Below are 24,402 nucleotides of genomic sequence, written 5' to 3'. Positions count from 1 at the left end.
ATCTTTTTTTTAAAGCCTGCATTCTTACAATACAATACAATACTAAACACAGTGCATTTCTCCTTGTGCAGACAGTGCAGAATCCAGGCAGGTCCTAGCAGACCAGAAAGCCTGGAATTCTCCTTTTAATTATTCAAAATGTAACACAGGGCAGATCGAGGTGGTGAGCTTAGACAGAGAGAGTGAACAATGGGTGGGAAAGGAGGAGGAAAAAAAGCAGAAGAAGACGTGGGGGAGTCCTTTTGACAGTATAATGTTTCCTTGCTTTGTCTGCGGGGGTTAAAAGAAATGGTGCATCATTAAGAGGAATATTCAGCAGCAGTGTCACCGAAGGGTGACCCTTCAAACAGGTCATGGATAGTTCACTCTTTAACCCCCACCACTCCCCCCCCCCCCCCCCCCCCCTTTGTACTCACCGTCATAGGTGTGAGTCCAAGACTCTCACAGTTTTTGCTTGTACTGTCTGTTGTTTCTACTGTTGAGTTCTCACTGTTAGCTTGTAACTGAAGGACAGAATGTGGTCAAGTTCAGCTTGAATACAGTAAAACAGTACACCAAAAACAGAATTGATAACATTGGAGCTTATCAATACTATGCTCTTTAATAATTTAGCCCTGAGGCCTGATGTTAGTTTCTATACCTGTTTCTACCTGATAAGCTGCAGCTGATTTGAGGTTTACTATCAATGTATTTCCAAAGTAGCCTTAGGTTATTTACTAATTATTAAGTAATTATTAATTATTCAGTAACATTTACAACATAGATAGTAAATACATATCTTTACTTTAACTATCTATGTTTCCACAGCAACGATACTGTACTGCACATGAGTGTCTCTTCCAGTTAATTGTCTTAGTATGCCCGGATGTTGGCCAATTATAACAAGAAAAAACTAAAGTTAATACTGTCCTGGTGAAGCATCTGATTGTAACCTCCTGAGCTTGGCAAAAACTTGGCCATCTATTGATGACGCCAATCCATATTGACAAGGCCACCATATGCATTCAACAGCAGTGGTGTGTTAGGAATGACACAGCCTTGAGATCTAAAAAAAGTCTCTTTTCACCTCTCCTATTCATCTTCCCTTCTCCTCTTTGTCTTTTCATCTCCATTCTCTACTGCCTATGAGCATTTTTTGGCCCTGTGTGTACTGTGTGTGTGTTTCTAACGGAGGTAAGGCGACTGGGAGGACAGCCCCTTTTCATTTGTCTTCATAAGCCTCATTTATTTTTGCAGCCAGATGTGAGCTGACAGACATCACTCAGTGCCCCCCCCTCCACCACCACCACACCCCATCCTCCTTCCATCAGCACCCTCGAGCCCTCCTCTTGCCCCAACCTTCCACTTCCCCAAGGAGGTTAGGCAAGCACCCCAACACCTCCTCCAATCCCCCCTTTCCCTCCTCACCACCACCTCCACACAATTCAGCATTACAGATGATGGATGTGTCTTTAAAGCAGAGATTGATTGTGGATATCAGAGTTATGGTGCCATTCATCACCGCAGATATTATTCAGATGAGCAGGATTGAGCAAGGAGGTGGGACTCTCAGCCCCTCGGCGAGGCGATCTCTTTTAGGTGGGGGCGGGTTAATAGATTTTAGATGAGCGTGAGTGGGTGTGCGTCATTTATGTGTTTGCAAATGAATGGTTGGGCTCATGTTCTTGCTTTTACCTTCATAAGTTTGGGAACTCTGGCATGTGTTTGCGTCTGTATGTTTCTCATCTCTATTCTTATCAGTGTGTGTGTGTGTGTGTGTGTGTGTGTGTGTGTGTGTGGAGCTGTCCGCATTGATCTCCACTGATGTGATCCACCTTCAGAGTCTGTTCTCATCGGACGCTGATTTACGGCTTCATTAGGATCCATGTGTTACCTCCCCTTCTTTTTTTGCGTCTCTCCTCTGGTCCAGCCAGTCTTATAGAGACACACATACCCAGTTGCACTGGCAACACACACACCATTGAAGGAAAGCTGCAACTAAAGGACTTTTCATCCCAATACTTTGTTTAGTTTGTTTTCTGTTCTGTTTGTCATCTTTATGAATAATCTGTCATTATTCATCAAGGCTTAGCACCTCATTGTGCCTTGAGAGTTGAAGTGCTGTGGCGGTTTTGGAGGTGCTTCCCTGCCCCCAGGCAGCCCCACTCGGCTGAAAAGAATCCTCATTGTGTGTGTCGTCTTTTATGGCGCTGTCTGAATGAGAGGGATGCACTCCAGTCGGCATTCAAATGCACGTGGTAAAGCGGTCTGCAGAGCAGGACAAACACCACCGCTTGTAAATGCTTTAAAAAAGGAGTGTGTGTATGTGAATGTGTAAGGGTGTGTGCACATGGAGATGTGTTAACGTGAATGTGAGTGTGTCTGTGCAGACTCTTGACTGAAAGGATTTCACTCTCTTTACCTCCACTTTTTCTCTCTTGATAGTTGGTCCCTAACTTTTTTTTTTCTTTTTCCATCCACCTGTCTCCTGCGGTTGCCTGAAATGACTTTCTTCTCACTGCACTAAGAAAAGAAACTCAAAGTTTTTGCTTCTAGCGTTTTTAAAATCCCCCACCACCATTATCAGGAGTCAAGTCATGCGGAAATGTAAAAAATAAGAAGGTAATCACACTTTGTGCTGGTGCTTTTGTCATCAGTCCGTGATGGAAATGGGTCTAAATATGAGATTAGAACCTGCCGGTGACTGATGCTATTAGGCAGATATGCCATAGACTTCACTATCTCCCATGAAGGATTAGCGCAAATTATACTGGGAGACGGGCTTGATTTCTCCTCTGCCTGGCTGGATGTGGGCATCTGAGGCACTCTAAGTTGACAGCGTCTGTCTCTGCTTAGTTCTCCGAGACAGGTTGTGTGACAGCTGATGCCAAGCGAGGGCTTAAAAAGTGTGCAAGTGTGGGTGTCTATTTGCGTGTTGGTCGATGTTTGGTCTGTGTGTGTGAGTCGGAGAGTTATAAACTGACAGGCGAGCGTGTTTGAATGTGATTGCACGTCATTGACTTTTTTTTTTTTTTTTTAATTTATGAATACAGGTTCTCTTTGAGTTGGGTGACAATTGAGAAAGGCTAATTTTAAGCTTGGTGGCTTCCTCTTTAATTCCACACTCTCTTATCTAGTTTTATGTTAAATAATTAAGCTGTCTGTAAGATTGTCCAGGTGAAGCTGTTTGGTGGCTCTGAATAAGTGAAAAAAGCCGGTCAGACACCAGGTCAGGTTCTGGATTTCAATGTTTAAATCAATTTGTAGGAATGCTGATAAAAACAGAACTAACTCATTAGTTTCTCTCCACTTTCCAAACTTTTCTTTGATTCAGGGAGGTTTGTCATAACAGCAAGCCTCACATCCATCATGTAGTGCGTAATCGCAAATAGTTTGAGCTGCAATGTTGATATAACTGGAGGAAGGTGGTCGAGCAGTTTGTTCACCCCTCAGGAATGTTTGAAGGAACATGCAAATGCTCCCTGTTTTAGCCCTGCTGTCTCCTCGAGGTGCACTGATTTAGGAGGGTGACATGTCCTTTAATGCTGGGTAGTAAACCAAAGGAGTGGATTTATAGTCTGAAGCCTTGTTTTTTCCCCCACCGGCTCTGTCCGCTGGCTCCTGTGACGATACAACAGACTCCACCCTCATTGCATTTAAGGTGTTTTTAAAGATAGAGTGGTTGGTAACTCCCTTAGTCCTTGTGTGGTCGTTTGTCATAGAGAAAGCAGACAAAGCCAGAGCATCTTACAACAGGGGACGTTTTGGGTTAAATATTCAACCGAACCAGAGCACACATAGGTCATTTTTGGTTAAACCTGCTATGTATTAGGTCATTCAAACCAAGAGCAAAAAAAATTTAAGTAATTATTAGTTAAGTAAGTCATTTAAGTAATTTTTTACTTTCCTTGTGGGCTTTCATAATATTTAAGTTGATACATTCATGCAATGCACCCTAAATGCAAGAAAACAATCAGCGTGGTTACATCCACAGTTGAGTAGAACCATGGTTACAGCTTGACTGGGCCATTTAACATTACCACTGTCTTTGTCCAAATATACATGCACAGGAGGGGAATCGAGTTATTGACTGAAATGCTTTCACTGTGGGGAAATAATTTCATGCTAGTTGAGCATAGTTTATTGTACAGAGAAAATATATGAATTCAAAGCAGCTTTATTGGGAGATCGGCTGTATTTGTGTACTCTTAGAATTTGCCAAAAGATGCAACTTTGGGGCATGTACAACGTTTCTAGGCCCATTTAAGTCTGGTTGAGTATAAACAGGAGTGATTCAGTCAATGACCACATTATTTTTGTGTGTTAGTCTGGTTTGTGGAAGCCTAATTTTTTTTTACGGTTTTAGTTATACTAACATGTCTATATGCATTTCAAATGTCCAGTTTTGGTTGAACTAACACAATAATTATTTTTCTATTCATAACACTGTTATTATTCTTGTCCTAACTTCTCTTCTTCTTCAAATTTCACCCCATTCCCCCTGCTTATCACAGTCCTCTCTTGTCTTTTCGCCTCCTTAGTTTGTGATAATGCTTTGCTGTGTCAGCAGGAGTGAAACAGGTCAAAATGTGACTCAGACAAGGTTAGAAAGATATTCTGCATCCTGCTCGGGCTGTAAGATGGCCCACTTCTAATGTAATGCAGTTTTGACACTACAGTACCATGTCTGTAAGAGCTGCTAAATCTAAAGTAAAATTGTATTAATTTTGTTTTAGATACTTTTGGAATAATCTGATGTATAAAATACAATTTTAAGTTTTTTTCTGATGAAACATAATGCACTTAAAAGGGAAACATACGCATTTGTACATTAAAAAACTTAAAAGTGACATTATGACAGGTATTGGCATGTTAAAAGCCCATATCCGTCCACATCAGTCTGGCGCTATCCTCAACACAGTTTGACTGATCAGTCTGAGGCCCAGTTTGCTGCTGCCAGCATGGAAATTGATGTTTCTCTATTTATTTCCACGGCCCTTGCGTTTTCCCCATATAAAGACAGTCTATGTCCGACCGTGTCAGCGTGTGATGGATTGCATAGTCCTCTTCTCTCAAGAAGAAAAAGGGAGGGATGGTGGAAAGAAAGAAAGAAAGAAAGGCAGAAAGAAAGACGTGAAAGAAGGAGTGAGAGAGGGAGGAAGCTGAGTGGTGCGGTATAGCGGTGAAGGACATGGCAGCTTAGCGCTGGCCAAAAAGACTGTGCTGAACACCTGCTCCTGTCTCCCAACGCCCCTTCAACCTCCTCATTACCTGTCAATCTATCACAAGGCAGCCAGATCAAATGTCTGCAGCAGCCAGGACTCGCACAGGGATGGGAGGGGAGGCAAGGAAATAAAGAAGGGAAAGAGAGGGACAGATTGCATGTTTGGGAGAGCTGAAAATGAAGAGGAAGTAAATGGAGCAGCTGCATGTGTATATCAAAGATTTGTTGACAACTCGGAGTTAACTTTTCATGGTGCGATTATTTCAAACTTCTGGAGGCAGTTTGAACACTTTGCAACATTTAGAATTCATGGAACAAAGACTGTACGCCAACTCGGTATGGCCACATGTAAATGTGTTTTATCATTGTCCTTAGACAATAATCTCAAATTAAAAAGGCACACATCAGGGTAACCTTTCGGGTCAATCCAGTAAATTAAAGATTTCTTACACTGAACAAAATAATAACATGTTGATTATAAGATATGGACATAGCCATCGAGTGTGACAAGCAAAACCAGAGGCACTGATTTCAACTGCCTGCTCCAGCACATCTCTGCCTCCAACTGACTCCCACTCAAAAAGCAACAACTTCTCTCATCAAATGCGAAAGGCCTTTGCACACAAAGTTTTTTTTTCATCCAATATTGTCACACTTTATAAGAAAATGATGTCGCTTTAGTTGCATCATATTCACACAATGACTCTGAAGCCTTTGTCCATCATTTAGGTTTTCGGAACAGGTTAAATCTTCTATGGGTTTTTTTTTTTTTTTTTTACATTAGTATGATATTTTTGAGAGTTGTTTGACTGCTCGGAGCAAACAAAGTCACACAAAATTGCTACAGACAGACTGATTTTATGATAAATGATGTGGAATTTAAAAGAGAGGTTGTGGCAGATTATTGTAGAACAGCTTGAACTTGGAAATGGCAGGTAGGCTGCTGAGTGTTTTTGTTTAAAAAAAAACTGGTAGCTGTTTTTTTTCTCATTCTTTTCAATAAAGTTGGTTCAGTAAAGTTTGTTGTGGCGTAACCTGTGGGACAAAACTGTGAGCAACAAGTGAGAGCATCAGGGCAGAAGTGGACAGGCAGAAGAAGAAATGGAAAAAAAGGCTATGGATACCATATCCTTTTTGGAATTAATATAAAATTTAATGCGATTATGCAAAAAGGTAAAAACTGATAAAACACATCAGCCTTGGTGTGGAAGCTTTCCGAAAACACGTTTTTTTTTTTTGTCAGATACGGAAAATACAGACTAGTGAAAGGCCTTTAGTCAGTGAATTTTCTCCACAAATCACAATGATACCATTTGCTAAATTCACCTCTTCTCATCAGTGTGCTGCTGGTCCTTCCAAAAATCAATACAAGTAGATATTGCAGCTCCAAAAGAGGTACTTTTTTAAGTATCACAGCCAATAACCGAACCAGTGGGTGACGTCACTGTAGCAACATTTGCTCCTCATACTGTCTACGGTTCCAGTCTGTCATTTTTAAATCCACCCTGCAGCACTTTAATACCTTTTATTGGTCCCTCTGAGTAAAATATGTGAGTCTGTGACAAAGAAGCACCTCTTTAGGGAGCCATGTGCACCTTTTCATGTACTATACGTATATTTTTTGAGTGTGTGAGTGAGGATAGGATTTGCTTGTTTGTAAGTATGCATTGTTACATGCCACTGCGCATTTGAGTCATCACTGAGCATGTGTGCGCTTTAAAAGGCAGATGAATATGTGATCATCGAGGTGCATTAGTGCATACATGACCGGTCCCAACCCTCTACCTCGGATTCCTTTCAGTCCTTCCTCTCTCCCTCTCTCCTTTCTTTCTTTTTAAGTCTTTCTGTAGCTCTCTCGCCCCTCTCTTGCCTTGTGTGTGAGCTGTGGTGATTTACGGTAATTATCCATCGTTGGGTCATCTATCAGGCTTGCTGTTGCTAGGAGATGGAAGCAGCTGCTGCAGGCTGTTGTCTCGTCAGGGACAGCTCATGTGTGTGTGTTTGTACATACCTATGTTTGTGTGTGTTTCCTGGAATCTAGGCAAGGGAAACATTAATACGTGGAGGTCCTCCTGTGTGTATTTACTGGCAGTGTGCGTTCAGGTAAAATGGTCCTTCTTGATGTAGGGATTTAAAAGCGCAGGTGGTAGAAGCAAAGAAAGACACGCTGGAGTCAATAGGTGGAGGGAGGGATTATTGGAAGTACGCAGACTTTGTTGAGGGTGGGGTCGTAGGTTGAAAGAGGCCAGGTGGAGTCTGAGTATGTGTGTTTTTTGGGGAGGGTGGGCGGCTTAAAAGGCACAGGTGTGTGGTGATAGACAGGGGAGCTGTATGATAAATTTATCCAGGCAGATGGAAGTTGGAAGAAGTGGGACCTTGAGGGAGTAGTTTTTGTGGCGAATGTGGAAAATCGCAAGATTCAGTGGGTGTGTGTGAGTGTGTGTGTCGATGGGGTTGAAGGGAAGGTGTATTTTCTACTGGCAGCTGATCGTCCACAGATGGGTGCTAGTTCAGATACCCGCTGAGGGGACTATTTCTCTTCATTTCGCCATTGTAATAGACCGCAGCCCATTGTGTTGACACCGTTTCAGGTTTCATGTTTTACACAGACCATTCATGCTGGAGCAGATGTGAATGCAGCCACACACGGGCAAACACTCAATGAAAGGTCAGCCAAAAGCATTATAATCTTAACAATCTGCTTTCAGTGAGAATGTGCAAACGAATATTCAAAAAGAGAAGATAATCATCACAGGTAAAACAGAAGATGGTTCCAGCTTTGAAAAGGTGCCTTGTAATGCATAAAAAGTTGTGGTGAAATAATGTATTATATATTTGTACATGCGTGTATACATAAATATATGTAAAATTATTATAATTATTTGTGCTATTATTATATAGTATCACAAATGACAAGCAATAGATACAATATTTAATTACAACCCCAATTCCAAAAAAGATTACGGAACTTTGTGAAATAGTGATGAATAAAAACAGAATGCAGTGATATGCAAATCTCATAAATCAATATTTTACTCACAATTGAACACAGAAAACATATCAAATGATGAGGCGTTTTACTATTTTAATGACAAACATTGGCTCAACTTGAATTTGATAGCAGTATCTCACATTTACACTTTACACAGGATCCCAACTTCTTTGGAATTGGGGTTGTACTACTTAATCACAATTCTAATGAAAACTATAGCGACAATGACAGTAATATCCAGTTGCTTAACAGTCAAATTTAAAATGCCATTAAAACTATGTTTACTGTAAGAGATGAGAATCAGTGTCTTCTAATATTAAGGCAACAGTGTACTTGCATCCAAAAAGGCTGTTGATGAAGCTGTCGTAACTACATTTTGGGTTACCAGTAATTTCACTGAGGTTTCAGTTCCTTAACCTGTTGGGATAACTTGAAGGGGGGGGTTCGATACAAGCCACACATCCCTACGAGCCACGCTAACTGTAAATACAACCTCTACTCTCGGCACTCCATACCGGCCTAATTAGTGCCAGTTAGCATTTGTCATTGCATTTAGGGGTGAAGATTAAGAACACCTCTCAATTAATCTGCAATCAGCCTGTTTGTTAATTAGCTAACCTGTTCTAAGTGGCCTTCAGGGCTCTTGTGTAATTAGCTAAGCTGCTGAGAAGCAGGCCTGTGTGTTGACATTGACCTAAAATGTACACACGTGCAAACAATGTACACAGACACACACGCACGCACCCGCTCACTTATATTGTGCAAGACAAACAGTTCGGTAGGCGTCTCCAGTGGTGGTCAAGAGGGACAAGAGTCCCTGTAAATCACATACAAATAGAATTACACCTTCCGTGCATTCAGGAAAAACAAACACACACACACACACACACACATATATTTGCACATCGTCATGCTTGCAGCGATACACTGATTCCTCCTTCACTTCACAGTAAAACTGCATCCCTCAAAAGCATTCTTCGATAAAGCGGAAGGGAAAAAATGCACACTGTACTCCCTGCGCACATACACCCTTTTGAACATTTCATCCTTTTCAAGTGCAACAACATTCGCACCAAAATGAACAGCTTCTCCATCGCTGTGTCAAAGCTTTTTTTCTTTCTTTACTTGCTCACTTCAAAGCCATTTGTTTACTCTGCTGCCTCCTGACATTGTCTGTGGTAATTAAAGGAGCGCACTGAAATTTATGGTTTAATTATACAGGCCTTGTTATGCAGAGAGGACCAGGATGGGGTGATATGCTCAATAAAAATAAATAAATTCCATACGGGTTTATTGAACCTGCTTTGCGCGGAGGGCACAATCTCTCCAGCCACTCAGGTGCGTGTGAGTGCATGTTGTATTGTGTTTATGTGCTCTTGTGTATGCAAATGTGTGGATGTTTATTTATGCATTGCCTCGCGGGACAGCTGCAGCTCAGTGTGCGGTGCGAGAGGGTGAGAATGAAATAAAAAAATAAATTAAAAAGAAAAAAAAAAAGCCAGATGAATTGCAATCGATTGGCGCTGGTTCAGTGTATTGATCCCCGAGCATGTTAAAGCCTGCTGTACTCCATGAAGAACACTCAGTCAGTCAGTGTGGGTTCACCCCCCACCCCATGCACCCCCTCCCATCCCTCCCCTTCTCCTCCATCAACTAACACACACTTAGATTGTATAAACTACATAATTCTCCCTGAGTTGTCACTGTATGCATGTGTTAAAAGGCAAAAAGCACAGTGACTGCAGTTCCTTCTCGGGTATAAGCTAGAGTGTGTATGAATGTGTATGCATATGTGTGTGAGTCGATGGTGTTGTGCGTGCACTGTAATGGAGAGTGATCTTGGCTGTGGCCCACAAGCAGCTTCTCTGAAATGATCTTTGAGTTGGGTATAAATAGCACTTGCTCTATAAATAAAACAGCAGCACCTTTCACACTCACTCTCCTCTGCTCACACACACGCACACACACACACACATTCAATCACGCCTGCGTGTTTCATGCATCTCACACCTGTCCAAATCCTATCATCTACACAAATACTCATGTACACACTGTCTATTAATCCATACATCACTCTCTAAAGGTCATAATGAAGAATGTCTGTGGGAAATATTGACATATTTACATGTGAGCATGAGCTGTATTGGCATAGTGCCGGCTACCTTTCTGACCTTTGACCCGTCCTTATTTCATGTTTTGTCAATGTAATCACGTGAACCCCCACATCAACCTACATTTCACACACCTAGGTATTTAGCTGATGCTTTCATTTAAATTGACACGCTGCATAGGCAAATACATGATTGATATCTTCAAAATGTTGTTAAAAAGGCATTATTCAGGGCTCCAGTGCAAGGTCAGGTGCACCAGCACAACATTTAGGTGCGCCTAAACTTTTCACAAAGCCTTTAGCACCTCAATAATACATTTTAAGGACTACTATTTGGTCATCTCCTGTACTCACTGGTAGCAAATGTTAATGATCGTAAACAGGAATAAAAGTGCAGGTAATTGTACGTGCAGGATGGCTGCTGTTGGCCGGGTTTACATTTGACCAGTTATTTTTCAAGAGAATGATTTGTGACTTAAATTCAGTGAGCGGGATCTCTTCTTTGGCTTTATTATGAGCAATATTGAGATTTTTTTCATCTCTGACTCCTCACTGCTTCGGCTTTCCTCTGCAGGTGCTGAAATGTAGCAAGGAAGGGCACGTAGTTGGTCAGACAGTTATGATGAGAGACGATGTGTTTCTTCAGCATTTCATATGAATGTTGGAACTCCACACCCCTGCTTTGGCTAAATTCTTTGCAACAGAATATATCACATAGGACATTAGACAGTAGCTAAGCCAGGGACACTGGGCCATTCAGTCTCTCTAAAAATGCAAATATTTTGCACATATTTACTGTTCTCAGTTGGCTTTGCCTACAAGCCTCTGATGCTAGGCCATGGTAACTGTTTGCCATCTTAGCAGAGGTGTAAGTTCTAGGCTATAGCTTTCAGAGCCAGGATCATGAATGAAGCAAGTAGCATTTTCCTTTAAAGAAACAAAACAAAACAAAAAAAAACACCAATTCCCATCTTCATGTTGTGTTACTGGTACCTAGCCTGCCCTTTTGTTTCATCAGTTGCTAGCACATGCTGCTCTTGGTGAGAAGGGTTGCAGTTCCAAAAGCACACACATCCGCCTGGAAGAATCTCTGTGGCAGAGCCAATCAGCGGTGAAGGACCACTCTTTCACTGCCTCTGATTGGCTTTCACCTTCATATTCTTCTTCTGTGACAAAAAAGCAAAAAAAAAAAAAAAAACAGACCTGATCCATTTTTGACGTACCTGTGCGACCTAGTGACAAAGTTAATTGCACTCCGCAGATGTTCCGTCACATGTGCAACCAAATTGTTGACACTCTGGGGCCCTGTTATCTGTGAAGAAGTTAACGGTTACGTAACAGGCTCTACAATGCAAAAAAGTTTTTCTGTCAACTTCGAGTTGCAGTTTTTACTTTGCTGGCCAGTAGTTGTCGCGTCGATATGGACCAAAGTTTAACAGACAAGCAGTCCAGCATTGCCATCCCAAACTCCGCTTGCAGGGCAAAATACACTAACAATCTGCTATCTAAAGCTTTCGTGCTGCAACTTCACATTAGGCCACTGGCCCACTGTAACTCTGCATTACTTGAGTCGTTTGCATGGAGCCACCAGCACACACGATTACCAAGAAAGCTGAAGGTTTACTCGCTAGATATCTGCCAATGAAATAGCATTTCAACACCAATTTTGTTTGTGCAGCACTATATCACTCTCACACCCCTTTCATCATCAGTCCATCATGTATCTACGTGTCTGAAGTAGAACATGTCTCATCCGTTGCTGTCTGCTCAGCTCAACTCAGGCTAGAAGTGTTTTGAAATGGGGTGCAGAGGGGGGTGAGAGATAAATTGGTACAGCGAGCTGGATAGCTGCAGCAGTTATTTAAGGCCCTGTAGGTGCTGCCGTGGCCATATGCTCCCATTATTCCGCTTGGGAGGGGCCCATGTGGGCGTGTGAGCAGGACTGGAGAGAGGAGGAGGGTGGGAGGAAAAAGAGAATGAGAGGGTAATGGAGGGGAGTGAAAGGAGAAAGGTAGCTGAGGAATTATTTTAAGGAGAGGTCTCCGATCAAGGGCGGGAGGAATTTTAAGAATAGGATACTGGGAGAAGCCTAAGATGAGACGAGAACGAATTAGCTACTAAAGTAAATGATCGTCTTCACCCTCAATATCCGGCTCTTTCACCGTTGTCTTTGCATAATTCATCTCGTCAAAAATTTGAGGTGAGCCGGCGTATAATTCATGAACTGTTGAACTTTTCATGTTGATAGCTTCTCTTGGGCTGGGGCCTCATCCCACGCATTACATTCACAAAGCTGAATGTAATAAGGTTCTGATGACACCCATCCTTCCCGGGTGGTTTTGTTTCTGTACTTGTTGATTTCTCACAAAATAAAAAGAGATTTGCACAACTCAGTGCGGCTGAAAGATGACTGTGATATGACAATAAAAAAGAGAGAATGCTCACAATAAAAATCTGCTCCCCCTCAGACTGAATCTTTAGACCAAAAACGCAAAAAGATCTCTCTTGCAGATAGCTCAATATTTATCCGTTTGGAAAACAAGGTCCACACACTGCTTTGCTCTCCGCTTCATATCTCTTTCTCCTATTTCTCCCCCTCTATTCCTTTCTCCTATCTGTTCAGTCTCTTGTCAAACTGAGGCCTGTGTTCCTGATCAGGGCATTGCTCTCATGTTAGCCGCTTCACGGGAAGCACATCCCAGCATTCCCTCTGACACGCCAGCAGCAGCATTACCATAATTGGCTTTTCTACATGACGGGACAGAGGAAATAATAATGTCATTTTATTTACAGCCCTCTTGTCCCAGTCCGAGAGCTATCACCCCACTTCCTCCCTCTGCCTCCTCTCTGCGCCATGCTCTGACATACACCCCTCCTCCTCCGTCTCATCTCCCCCTCTGCCTGTGCAGGGCGCGAGTCCCGTTCTGCCACGGCGTGTAGGTCAAGCGATGGCTTTTTGATCAGCTCCTGTCCAAAGCCATCAACGCTGAGAGGCACGTAATGGAGAGTGGGGTGACAAACAGAATCTTGGGAAGGAATAAGACTGCCAGTTTCCTATTAGGGGCCGGCCTAAACGGCCTCTGCCACCCCCCCCACACCCACACCCAGCCAACCCGCACCCACCACCTACCCCACACCATTCTCTCCTCCTGCACTGCCTAAATCACATGAGTGAAGGGGTGCGTGATTGGACATTAGTGCCACAAATGACTGCTGTGATTGCCCCCTCTTCCCAAACTCACATCAAATAAATAAAGAAATGTGTGTAAATAAATAGAAGAAGGGGTGTTGAGGAATGGGGCTGGTGGCGGAGTCGGTGGTGAGGGGAAGCTGACTGGTTTCATCCCTGTCTTTTTCCTCTCTCCCTCTCTCACGTCTCATCGCCTTTCTGCCTTTCTTATCTGGTTTGTTTGGCTTTGACAGCGGCCAAATGGTGAAGCTCCGCAGGCCTGACAGAGAGTTATATTGATTTAACAACCAGCAGACTCTCAGCAAAGAAAAGGGAAGAGGCAAAAAAAAAAAAAAAAATGGGAAGGGCGTGGAGATAGTAAAGTTTTGAAAAGGAGTGATATGCTGCTGCTTTGCTCCTTGACAAAGTCTTGATGTGTCTTCTGGTTGTGTTTCCTTTGGGATGATTCTCAAAAGTCAAGTCGTGCAAAAAAGTTGTGCATGTGGGAGAATGTTTTAGAGATGATCTGTGCTTCGGTCGATGGTGCCGACCCACTGTGAGGCTCGGTGTCGAGTTTAGGCAGGACATATACGTTGTATCAAACTGTGTCTGCTCTCCACAACAAGAGGCTGCGCTCGCTCTGCTGTGGTCTCTGAGTAGCTGATCACAGATTGCGAGTACCGAATCTGTAATGACACAAAGCATTTTGTAGTCTTTACATGTTAGGCACAAGTCAGAATCAAGGATGCTTCACAGCACATTAGTTGGTTAGTCTTCCAGGAACACTCTCATTTGAATAAGAATAATAATAAATGAGACAGATGGGAACACAACATATACTTGAGATCTTTAAAAGCTCTCTTCTTTAATCAAGTAAGAGTCTGTGGCCTAAAGTATACTTCATAGCCTGCGACTCAAAAACCTTTGGTGACACACACACCACAGTTTTTATTATTTTGTGCATTATGCATTTTTAAAAGAGCTCTTCATAAAATATAAAGAGGCTTCTCCAAAACGCTGCTTATCATATTTATTAATACTACATTAACCTTGTGTGTAGGTACTGGGAGATCAGTGACACAGGGCAGCTAATTCTTGCTTCCTTGGTGCGTGTTGTCTGTGATCCAGTGTGGCTGGTGGCGGGCTTGATTGCTGCTGCTTCTGACAGTGAGTCTGCAGTCCTATCCTGGCCCCGCTGCCGCCTGTCTCCTTGATGGCGGCACATCCCCGAGCAAAAGTGACAGGCGCTTTGGCGCCCGTGCAGATGGCCCTGCTCACAGCCATCACCCACTCTGCAAACCAAACCGCCAGGGACGGCACGCCAGCCCTACCCCTTCCCGTGCCCGGCCCTGCGCTGCCGTTGTTGCGCCACATATGTACACCCAGGATGAGAGAAGGAGCTTAATCTGCTTGCCAGTCAGAAACACATATCCTCAAGTTGCAGTGATTGAGCCGGTGTGTAGCTCTTAATAGGTTTCCTTCCTCATGCCTCAGATTTGAACATCCTGTCCGAATAGATTCTTCTTCTCAAAACAGATGAAGAGATCAGACTCATGCAAACCACATTTCATCACTAATATTGCACATTTATGGCTTGCAAAACCGTCCACTTGCTGCCTGTGATTTTTACAGATGTCTGTCTCTGCCAGTCTTTTGTCTGTGTGCTTTTGATATCTTCCTCTTTGTTGTTTCCATGACAACATGGCAGGACAGGAATTGATTGACAGGGATCGTCAAAGGGTTCCCTGGCGACCTGCTCATCGCTCGAAGCCCCTCCCTGCTGCAGTCTGTGTTTTGTCACTCACCCAGGGATATTTCTGATCTGCTGCTTCTCATGCCTGCTCCCTATGTATGTGTGAGGGAGTGTGTGTGTGCTAAACACTGCCAGCTATTGAGGTTTAGCTATTTTTTGGCTGCAGCTGACATGAGTGACTCACCTAGGTATTTCCTACTGTATGTTTGTGCCGCTCTGGCTTCGTGAAGAATGGATAGCCACTCTGCTGGGGTGTTTTGTATATTAAATGGCTGATATGTATTGATAGCCTCCTCTTGTGGAAGCGTGTTAGTGAGAGGGAAAGCACAGTAACAGAAGACACTCTGCAGATGTGTTGTAGAGAGTACAGCACATAATGCTAATCTGCTGCGTTAGGGATTTTCAGGAGTTTTAGAAACTGTCTCGGTCTCAGTCTGTCAGGATTGAAGCACAGCCAGGTTCTCCTGTAGTGCTCTCATTTCTCTGAAATCCTGTCAGGCGTTTTGGAGAATATGTTGCTCATTTGGGGAGGGGTGTATCAGTAGTACACAGTGAACCCAGACTTGCAATGTTATAGTCTGTGGGTTCAGGTTTGCACTGTAAAAGCAAATATGTATGAGCCGCAGAACTCGCACACAGATAGGCACGGGAGGGTAAGCACACGGGCAAACACGCCTTCGAACACAGGCGCTTAGAGAAGCACTCATACACACATCATCACGCATTCGCAGTTGATGGCGCAGCTGCTCACCTCCCCCACCTCCTCCACCCATCTCCTCTCAGGCAGCAGTAAATGGTGCCAGTGTATATACATCAGGTATTATGTCCACTTAGATTATGATGTGACAGGTTAGCGTGCCGTTTGAAGTTGACAGCACATCTGTTTCATCAGGAGAGACTGATACTGGCATCTAGGACACATATCTCACCATGCAGGAAGGAGATAAAGGAAGAAGCTAGGGGGCCGTCTTTCCTGTCTCCCTGCCTGCCTCACCCACTCTTCTCCCCCGCTTCTCCCTTACACCCCTTCTCTCCACCACCTCCAGCTCACTTTTTCCCCCCACATCTTTTCATTCACTTCTTCTCCCTCTAACCACCTCCTGTCTCTCTTACTTACTGCTGCTTGCAGTCTTTCCTTCCATGCACACACACACACAAACTTGTATCCTTCCTCTCATTCGCCTTTCCACATTTTGCGGGTAAACCTGTTACTTCTCAGCCATGATTATCTTTGATTTTTACCTTTGATCATGCTTTTGCTTTACTTTTTCTTCTGGAATGTCTGTGCCCTTGTTTGTCTCAAAAGAGTGCGAGCACAAATGCATGAACCCTCTGTCCCAGACCTTCACCAGTCAATATAGCTTTCTCAGTCCAAGTGCCATTGTTTTGTCATTTCCTGCTTATTAGCTCAAATAAAAATAACCTTCAGAGTGGTTAGCAAAGGCTGAAAAATCTCTGAATTAGTGTTTACTTTCTGCTCCCAATCAGTTGCATAATCCAAAACTGTGAGGAGCATAATTTAATGAACTAAATGAGTGAGTGGCAAGAAAGCTTAGGAAAGAAGAGAGAGAAGGAAAAGAGCGAGTTGAACATGCAAGGGTGCAGCTGACTAACAAGGCCAAACAGTCAGTGATTTCCTAGGGAACACTAGGCATGTGTGGAAGCATAGATAGTTGGGAAGGAAAAGGACAACTGTCAGAAGCTCTGTGATTTATATTTCCCTTGGAGGCTTTTTTCACCACTGGCTTTCTGAGCCACATGTGTGCAAAACACACACAAACTTATGCATGCATGCATGCATTCAGACATATACACACCACTGCATTGGATGAGAATAAAAGCCTACTGTCCATGTTATTTTGAAAGTGGTCCTGTTAATGTGCTGTAAATCTTTTATTTCATTGAACTGACCTCTTTTTTTCCCCTCTCTTTCTCTGTTCTCCAGCGTACATGCCCGAGGATGAGCTTAAGGCAGCCTCTCATGATGAGGAGGAGCACCTGCAGGATGATGGCCTCTCATTAGACGGCCAGGACACAGAGTTCCTGTGCAACGAGGAAGAGGAAGATGTGGATGGAGGCCAGCCCCCCAGCTACAGAGACTCTCCACTCAGCAATGGCACTAACCCTGATGCTGGATACGGGTCTCCACTCAGTGATGCCAGTGACCGACTTACGGACTTCAAGAGCACCTCTTCCAAGGATGGCCAGGAGAGGGAAGGCACCGCTCTGCCCTTCCGTCCCAACAACGGCCTTTCTCTCCAGGATAGCCTGGCACAGATGAAAGCCGTCTATGCAAACCTGATCTCAGATGCCTCTTGGTCTAGCATCACAATGGACATCATGAAATCCAAGCCCGCTGCAGCTGGCAGTGTCAACAGTGCCCTCACTACTCCAGAACCTGTCTCTGCTGCCTCTGCTTCCACAACCACAACCATTAACAAGAGCAGTGGGGTAAACATAGCTAGCAGTCACCACAACGGCAGGAGCTCCACTGTCAACCACATAGTCAGTGCCAGTGCCAATACTAATGGCACAGCAGCTAACTCTGTTAGCAGCCACAGTGCAACCAGCAGCAGTGGGAGCAGCAGTGGTGGGGCCAGTAACGGTAGTGGTGTAGCTTATGACTGGCACCAGGCAGCACTTGCTAAAACTCTCCAGCAAACCCCCTACCATCTTTTACCCGAGCCTAGCCTGTTCAGCACAGTGCAGCTCTACCGGCAGAACAACAAGCTGTACGGCTCTGTTTTTACTGGTGCGAGCAAATTTCGCTGCAAAGACTGCAGTGCTGCCTATGACACACTGGTGGGTCTAACAGTCCATATGAACGAGACGGGCCATTATCGAGATGACAACAAGGACAAAGAGGAGGATCATGGGAAGCGTTGGTCCAAACCTCGCAAGCGTTCCCTGATGGAGATGGAGGGGAAAGAAGATGCTCAGAAAGTCCTGAAGTGCATGTACTGTGGCCACTCGTTTGAGTCTCTGCAAGATCTCAGCGTTCATATGATCAAGACCAAGCATTACCAGAAAGTGCCTCTCAAAGAACCAGTGCCAGCCTTGGCTACTAAGCTGGTGCAAAGTTCAGCTAAGAAACGTGCTATCCAAGATGCTATAGTCTCTCCATGCTCCCCAGACTCTCTCCACGCTGGTAGTGGTGGTGGCAGTGTATGTCTTGGTGATATGGGCAAGGACACAAAAGCTGCAGCTAACCCCTATGTGACGCCCAACAACCGCTATGGCTACCAAAATGGTGCCAGCTACACATGGCAATTTGAAGCTCGTAAAGCGCAGATCCTTAAATGCATGGAGTGTGGTAGCTCGCACGATACACTACAGCAGCTGACCGCCCACATGATGGTTACAGGTCACTTTTTGAAGGTAACAAACTCTGCATCTAAGAAGGGCAAACAGCTGGTCTTCGATCCAGTCGTGGAAGAGAAGATTCAGTCTATTCCACTACCACCGACCACCACAAGACTCCCCGTTCCTAGTAGTGTTAAGTCCCAGCCAGTGTCCCCAGCCCTTTCTTCTGGCTCAGAGGAAAAGAGGGACGGAGGTGAGGAAGAAAGAGTCGAGGGTTGTGAACCCATGGAGAAAAAAATTAAGGAAGAGAAAGATGACTCAAGTGAGAAATCAGAGACTGATACCACATCATATAAATACCTTAGAGAAGAAGATTTGGAGGAAACACCTAAAGAGGGTTTAGATATTCTTAAATCCCTTGAGAATACAGTATCCAGTGCCATCAGCAAGGCCCAGACAGGCACACCCACATGGGGTGGCTACCCAAGCATTCATGCAGCCTACCAGCTGCAGGGTGCCATGAAGAGCTCAGCTACTGTTCTACCCCCAACAGTCCAGAGCATCCAGATGCAGCCAATGTTTAACAGTGGCCTGCGAAGTCTTGTGAGTGACCCCAATTCAGTCATCCACTCGCCTCGGAGCCCTTCCTCCCCTACACCCCTCAGGAGTAATGTCACTGCCATGGAGGAGCTTGTGGAGAAAGTGACAGGAAAAGCTGCCACTGTTAAGAAGGAAAAGGAAGAGAAGATGGTGAGCATGGAACGTTACAGGCCCCCATCATTAGTAAAATCCCCTTCCCCTGCACTGAGAGAGCAAAGAGAGCCATTACCGTCTCCAAATGACCTTTCTGTAGTTAAACCGTCTGGTATGAGAAGCATCAGCCCAGGTAGTGTTGATTCAGAGCTTGTCTGTAAGAAGGAGCCCAAAGAGAGCCTTGTGGATGGCCACAACAACCATTCAAAGAGTAGCTCTGAGGCGTGCCAGTCCCCAGTAACCAACGGCAATAGTCTTGGCATCATCACTGATCACTCACCTGAAAGTCCTTTCATCAACCCTCTCAGTGCACTCCAGTCGATCATGAACACACACTTGGGCAAGGCATCCAAACCAGTAAGCCCAGCTGCAGATCCCCTAGCCATGCTTTACAAAATCAGCAACAGCATGATGGATAAGCCAGCTTTCAACCCACCTCCTCAGGGCAAGCCAGCTGAGCCTATCAGCCACTATCAGCTGTATGAAAACAATGACCAACCTATAGACCTGAGTAAAAATAAGTTCACTACTAACAGCAACAACAATAACAACAGCAGCAGTGTGCTCATGACCAACAGTAGTGTAAATGGTAACAAACCCCTCATTTCCGTCCCTGAATCTGTCTCCTCTCCTCTGAGAGAGAATGCTCTGATGGACATTTCTGATATGGTGAAGAACCTCACAGGAAGGCTAACCCCCAAATCCTCAACTCCCTCCTCCATCTCAGAGAAGTCAGATGCAGACGGCAGTGCGTTTGAGGATGCCCTGGAGGACCTCTCGCCGGTGCAGAAAAGGAAAGGGAGGCAGTCCAACTGGAATCCCCAGCATCTCCTCATCCTGCAGGCACAGTTTGCCTCTAGTCTGAGGGAGACCCCAGAGGGCCGCTACGCCATGACGGACCTGGGCCCTCAGGAAAGGGTCCACATCTGTAAATTCACAGGCCTGTCCATGACCACCATATCTCACTGGCTGGCTAATGTCAAGTACCAGCTGAGACGAACTGGGGGCACCAAGTTTCTCAAGAACATGGACTCATGCCAGCCTGTGTTCCTCTGTGGTGACTGTGCCTCTCAGTTCAGGACTCCCTCCTCCTACATCAGCCACCTGGAGTCTCACCTGGGCTTCAGTTTGAAGGACCTGTCCAAGCTGTCAGCTGAGCACCTACGGGAGCAGCAGGCTGCCTCAAAGGTGATCACGGACAAAATGACATTCGGCAGCCCGCTGTCAGCCTTGACCACGCCAGAGGACGACACAGGCTCTGTGTACCAGTGCAGACTTTGCAATCGGACATTCGTCAGCAAACACGCAGTCAAACTGCACCTCAGCAAGACCCATGGCAAGTCTCCAGAGGACCACCTGGTGTTTGTCACTGCTCTGGAGAAACTGGAGAAGCTCGACAAAATGGAGAAGGTTTAATCAAGCAAGTCTGTGAGCTGCTGAGGGGAAGGACTGACAGCTGTGGAACTGACTAGAATTTCATTGCACTAAAATGACATTGTTCACAGTTACTGCACTGGGCCGAACTGAGCCGCCAGAAAAAGAAAAAAAAATCAGTCTTACTATTTTTAGTTTTGACAACTGCCTGACTGGACCATGTCTTTTATTGTTGTTTCCTTTGTTTTGTTTTGCCAAGCTTTTTTACACTTATTTTGTAACATATTTATATGCTATTTGTCTGACCTGTGCATGTATTTTAGTGAAACAAGGTTAAACACAAGATTTTAATCTTTTCATGGCAAAAAAGACAACTACTGCTTCGATGGTTTAAAAAAACAAAAAAAACAGTGTCGTGTGGAAAGAATTGGTGGAAGAGAGAACTGTACAATACTTGATATGAAGAAGATGAAAATTAAATGTATACACCAAAAGAACGAAAGCATACCCTGAGAGACTGAAGTAGCACCTTAGACAGTTGAATTTTGAATTTGTAAAAGAGGACGTGTTTTCAAATATCTCGCATTTGTCAAAATCCGATTTGAAAAAGTCCAGGATTATCAGTCGTCCCCCCCCCCCCCCCCCTCCACACACACACACTTTCCTCCTTGGGTTTTTGTCACTGCAATGTTTTATTTGATGATGAATGGCCCACTCATACATCTGTCAGTGCATTAGAGAAGCAAGACTATGTGGAAAAACTGACATGCTGCTTCATGGTTACAACTCAGTCGGTGACAGTGAATGGCCGTCGGTATGCAAGTTTGCTCAACAAAAACCTTTCCTTGCTGTGAAGTATCACCTTATAGCAGTTTTCCAGTTGTATGGTTTGTTACGACCTTCTCTTTCTAAATTGTGTCGCTTTATTCAGCTGTAAAGAGAACAGTCCGTTACATGTAAATGACCACCAGTGAAAATGTCAGTACTCCATAAGACATATCTTACCATTTGAAACGGCTCAGCATTCTTTGTATCTTAAGGTGTGTGCATTCTCTAACTTTTATATTGTCATTTTTTTATACAGAAAAATGATTGAAAAAAATAAAAACAGATGGTGTACATAGATATATGCTGTAGAGCTACAAAAATGTCCTTTTTCTAAAGAAAATTACAAATTAAGCTTCTTTGGCTCGGTTTACAGAAATGATTTTAATTATACTTGCATCCAATTTGATGCATGAAATGGTGTGGAAAATAAATAAGCGATGCACAATGACTATACATTTCAATGTTTTATCAACAATATTGTAAAAAAAAAAAAAAAAAAAAAGAAACCCAACAACTTTTTAGCACCGATTAGTTTGTTTCATTTCTTTCTCAATTGTAAAATAAACCCCAAAGCAGTTGTTAACAGTCATATATTTGTGGTTGTGTGTTCTTTTGTCATGGCGGTGCACCGAACTCAGCGTGTGTGATTCTTAGCTCCCGGGCAAATTAAAGCATTCACCCCCATATCAAATCCTAACCCAGTGTAACAGGATTTCCTTTTATGGTTATTCTTAACTTAGTACCGCAGAGGTGTGATTCAAATGGTCTCTATCAGTCCACAGTTTGTTTGCTACAACAGGCCTGCTTTTATGTTTGCCGATTTTTTTTTTAGAGGAAAAGGAGAGTCACTAGTGTCATACTCATAACTGATGACTGAGCCGCATCATACCGCCCATGATTAAAATGATGAAGATGACGGGGATGATAAGCTTGTAAGGGTGCCTATTGTGCTGGAAGAAACCCATGCTAGGCTTGTGACTGGCCTTCGGAGGGCCATTCTGAAAGAATCAGTGTTATATTAATGACGGGAGTGTACTTTTGCCTTTCTTCTTGGAACTAAATCAGATGGGTTTTTGCACTGCTTAAGTAAGACTTGGCAAGAGGGAGGCTATTATCACAACTGAATTATAACATATATGTGATATATATATTGCCATTATCATGCAACAGAGCCAAATGGTTCACTTGTCAAAATGCACGGGCTCATTAGCAAATATCCACAGCTTTCACAGGTTGTCTGAGGTCGATCAGATGTGATGTAGCTGGTTGAAAGGAAGCACTGCCTTTTCCCTCTCCGCTTCACTGACGGCCTTCGTTTGTTCCTAAATACATGAATGTTCGGAGAGCATGACAGAAGATTCCGGCACCTTTGTGACAAGTCAAGCAGCTTCAGAGTCCTTTAGGTTCTTTTCTTGCACTTTTCCTTTCTTGATGTTGTTTGCAGTTGTATTTCTTATGATGCAAGTCTAAACTCATTAAATGTGCACCACTGCCTTAACATGCAGCTGATGTTGGAGCAGAAAGTGGCTCATTATGTAAAATGACCTCGACGTGATCCCGATCCAAAGGTAGTCAGCGAGTTGTGCTTTCCTCCTCAGGCAGCCCTGCAGGTGAAGCGTCCATATCAGGAATTTGATCTCTCATCTCGCCCCCATGTCTCAAGTTCCTGATAGAGTACTTACAGTACCAGGCTTTGTATGGATGAATCCATGCTGCAGTGTTGTGACTTCCACTGCTCACACTCACAACATGTCTCATGTCAGCTGAGTCAGTCCCACATACACACATGTTCTTTCCCAGATATATTAGCACGAGTGTCATTGTGCAGTTACACACCTCCTCGATCTGGCTGCACCTCGCTGTGTTGATACATGGATTCAGTGACAAAGGAAACACAGGCAGAGGGCAGATTAGCCCGGTTGAAGACGCCGCTTTCTCGGAAAAGGGCTGCTAGAGTCGGGTTATAAAACAAACAAGGCAGATAAACAAGCAACATTTGGAGCAGATAGTGTTCCCAGCACACCTGAAATAAAAAACACCTTGTAGGTTTAATACCCCACAGCTAAAACCTGTAATTTTGCTGTGCCGTCAGATAGCTCCTGAGCCCATACAGGCTCTTTTCCTGCATTGTTAGAGATCAGCGCACTGTTTCCTGTGCGTATTCTATGTAAATTACATGCGATAATCGCCACGCACAGCACAATGCTGGTTCCCGTGGTGCGAACGGAAACCGAGGGTAGATAAACGCAGGCTGGGCAGATTTGCATAGTCTTTGTGTTTCTGGCGCTGCTGAACGTGAGCCCTGAGGATTGGTAGGGATTTCCTCAAGGTTTTGTATAAGTAAATGCCTGCTTCCTCCCAGGGCTGGGACCATTATGTACAGCAGACAGGGGTGGGTGTAGACAGAGGCCACAAACGGAATAACAAAATTACCTGGGCTGGTGGGAACACTGGGGGGAATATTAACCTCCATAACTTGTCTCTGAATTGGTAGAACAGGGTTACAGTAGTGTTTGCATGTCAATCTGAACTCTGCTTTCCACTCTGATTTAGTACATTAAACGAAGCGTACTGCTCTGCTGTATACCTTTATGTTATCTGTTAGGGACAGTGATGGAGAGGTGTCACCCTACAGCTAGTGTTCACAGAGAAGTGAAGCTACATAAGAGAGAGCACGTTGATCTGAGTGCCTGTGATGTTTGAACTCCTCCCAGAGGCCCTCCTTTAAAGCTTCATGGTGTGTTATTATCTCAAAATGCATGTATGCTCAGAGGAAACACACCTGTGTTTTGTCTGACAAGTCTTTTGTTAGACTTTGTATGTTTTTGTTCGTTGCTCCCAGTATGTGTATGATAGCTGCATGAAGGTCATTGTCAGCCAGGAAACAAAGACAAGGTTCATGCTGCGGATCCCGGAG

General features: G+C 44.1%; 1 protein-coding gene across 2 annotated transcripts in view; it reads left to right on the top strand.

The window, feature by feature from the left end:
- The window catches only part of LOC142379741 (teashirt homolog 1-like), a 37,814-nt gene extending 15,740 nt beyond the window's left edge, over positions 1–22,074 (top strand). For both annotated transcript variants that reach the window (XM_075464970.1, XM_075464969.1), the window contains exon 3: positions 17,173–22,074. In XM_075464970.1, the coding sequence (XP_075321085.1) occupies positions 17,173–20,699 (3,527 nt within the window). In that variant the 3' untranslated portion in view covers positions 20,700–22,074. The remainder of the gene's footprint in view (positions 1–17,172) is intronic.
- The last annotated feature ends 2,328 nt before the right edge of the window (positions 22,075–24,402 follow it).

The sequence above is a fragment of the Odontesthes bonariensis genome, chromosome 5 (assembly GCF_027942865.1).
Source record: "Odontesthes bonariensis isolate fOdoBon6 chromosome 5, fOdoBon6.hap1, whole genome shotgun sequence".
NCBI classification, from domain to species: domain Eukaryota; kingdom Metazoa; phylum Chordata; class Actinopteri; order Atheriniformes; family Atherinopsidae; genus Odontesthes; species Odontesthes bonariensis.
Note: the sequence above shows the minus strand (reverse complement) of the source record. Positions and strands in the feature narration are given on the sequence as shown.